The 905-nt window shown below is 49.5% G+C and overlaps 1 protein-coding gene across 1 annotated transcript in view; it reads left to right on the plus strand.

The window, feature by feature from the left end:
* Positions 1-14: 14 nt before the first annotated feature.
* Positions 15-905, plus strand: part of LOC103582968 (uncharacterized protein C2orf78-like) — a gene marked incomplete at both ends in the record, with an annotated part of 4,243 nt that continues 3,352 nt past the window's right edge. Inside the window, one exon of the mRNA XM_008564412.1 lies at positions 15-776. Within this exon, the coding sequence (XP_008562634.1) occupies positions 15-776 (762 nt within the window). The remainder of the gene's footprint in view (positions 777-905) is intronic.

Genomic DNA, 905 nt, shown 5'->3' on the forward strand with positions numbered 1-905 from the left:
TTTGTTCCCTGCAGAAAATTTCCAAAATCCATGTGTACTTGGAGCTGTAAATTCTCTTCAGCTGTCTCTTCCTGTGGTGAGCAATGCAGTTTCTATAACAGGAAGTGGCTGCAACTTTTCCAGTACCCGTGCTCCAGCTGTCAATTGGGCATGGCTACTGCCATCAGCCTCTGGCACCTCTTTCCAGCCACTCATAAGTAGTGCCTACCCTTGCCCACATTCTAGCACCGCTATGTTGTCTGTGGTTACTGGAAAGAGCCAGATCTCCACTTCAGCTGCCTCCTATCCAGGTATCCTTAAGTGGGATACCACAGGAAGCACTGAACAGAAGTCATCTTCACTTGAAGACTACACTGTGATTGTCATTGACCAAGACACAGTTCTTTCTTCCACGTCTATGGCAGCCCAGTATGATAAAACTTCAGTTGCCAATACTGTGGTCCCTCTGTATCCGTCACTGTCTGCCAGCCTTGTTCAGGGGACACCATCTCAGAGTCCAAATCAGGGACATAGCCTGTCACTTCCCTACCAGGAGGGAAGCCAGATGTATTACTATTGTCAAGGCACACTGGGGCCTCTACTATGTGGAGAGCTTGGCTCCTGCCTGCAGTCCTATGGCTCTGTGTCGTACATGGAAAATAGGGCCTCTGCCCCTCAACCAGAGATAGTGATGGTGCTGGAGGAGGTTCAGCCCACAAATGTCCTAACACCAGTCTCCAAGTCTGGAACCTACTACTCGGTGTCCGCTCAATCCATGGCAGAAAAATGCTTTCAAGGTGAGTCCAAACAGCCAGAAGGGAGAGGAATAAAGTCAGCTTTGCACAGGAGGGTCAAATCTGCAGCGGAGAAGTGGTGAGTCCACAGAGAGGTAGAGTTTAAGTCCTGAGAGCTTAACCACCACCAGT

Source organism: Galeopterus variegatus, unplaced genomic scaffold (assembly GCF_000696425.1).
Source record: "Galeopterus variegatus unplaced genomic scaffold, G_variegatus-3.0.2 Scaffold18756, whole genome shotgun sequence".
NCBI lineage: Eukaryota > Metazoa > Chordata > Mammalia > Dermoptera > Cynocephalidae > Galeopterus > Galeopterus variegatus.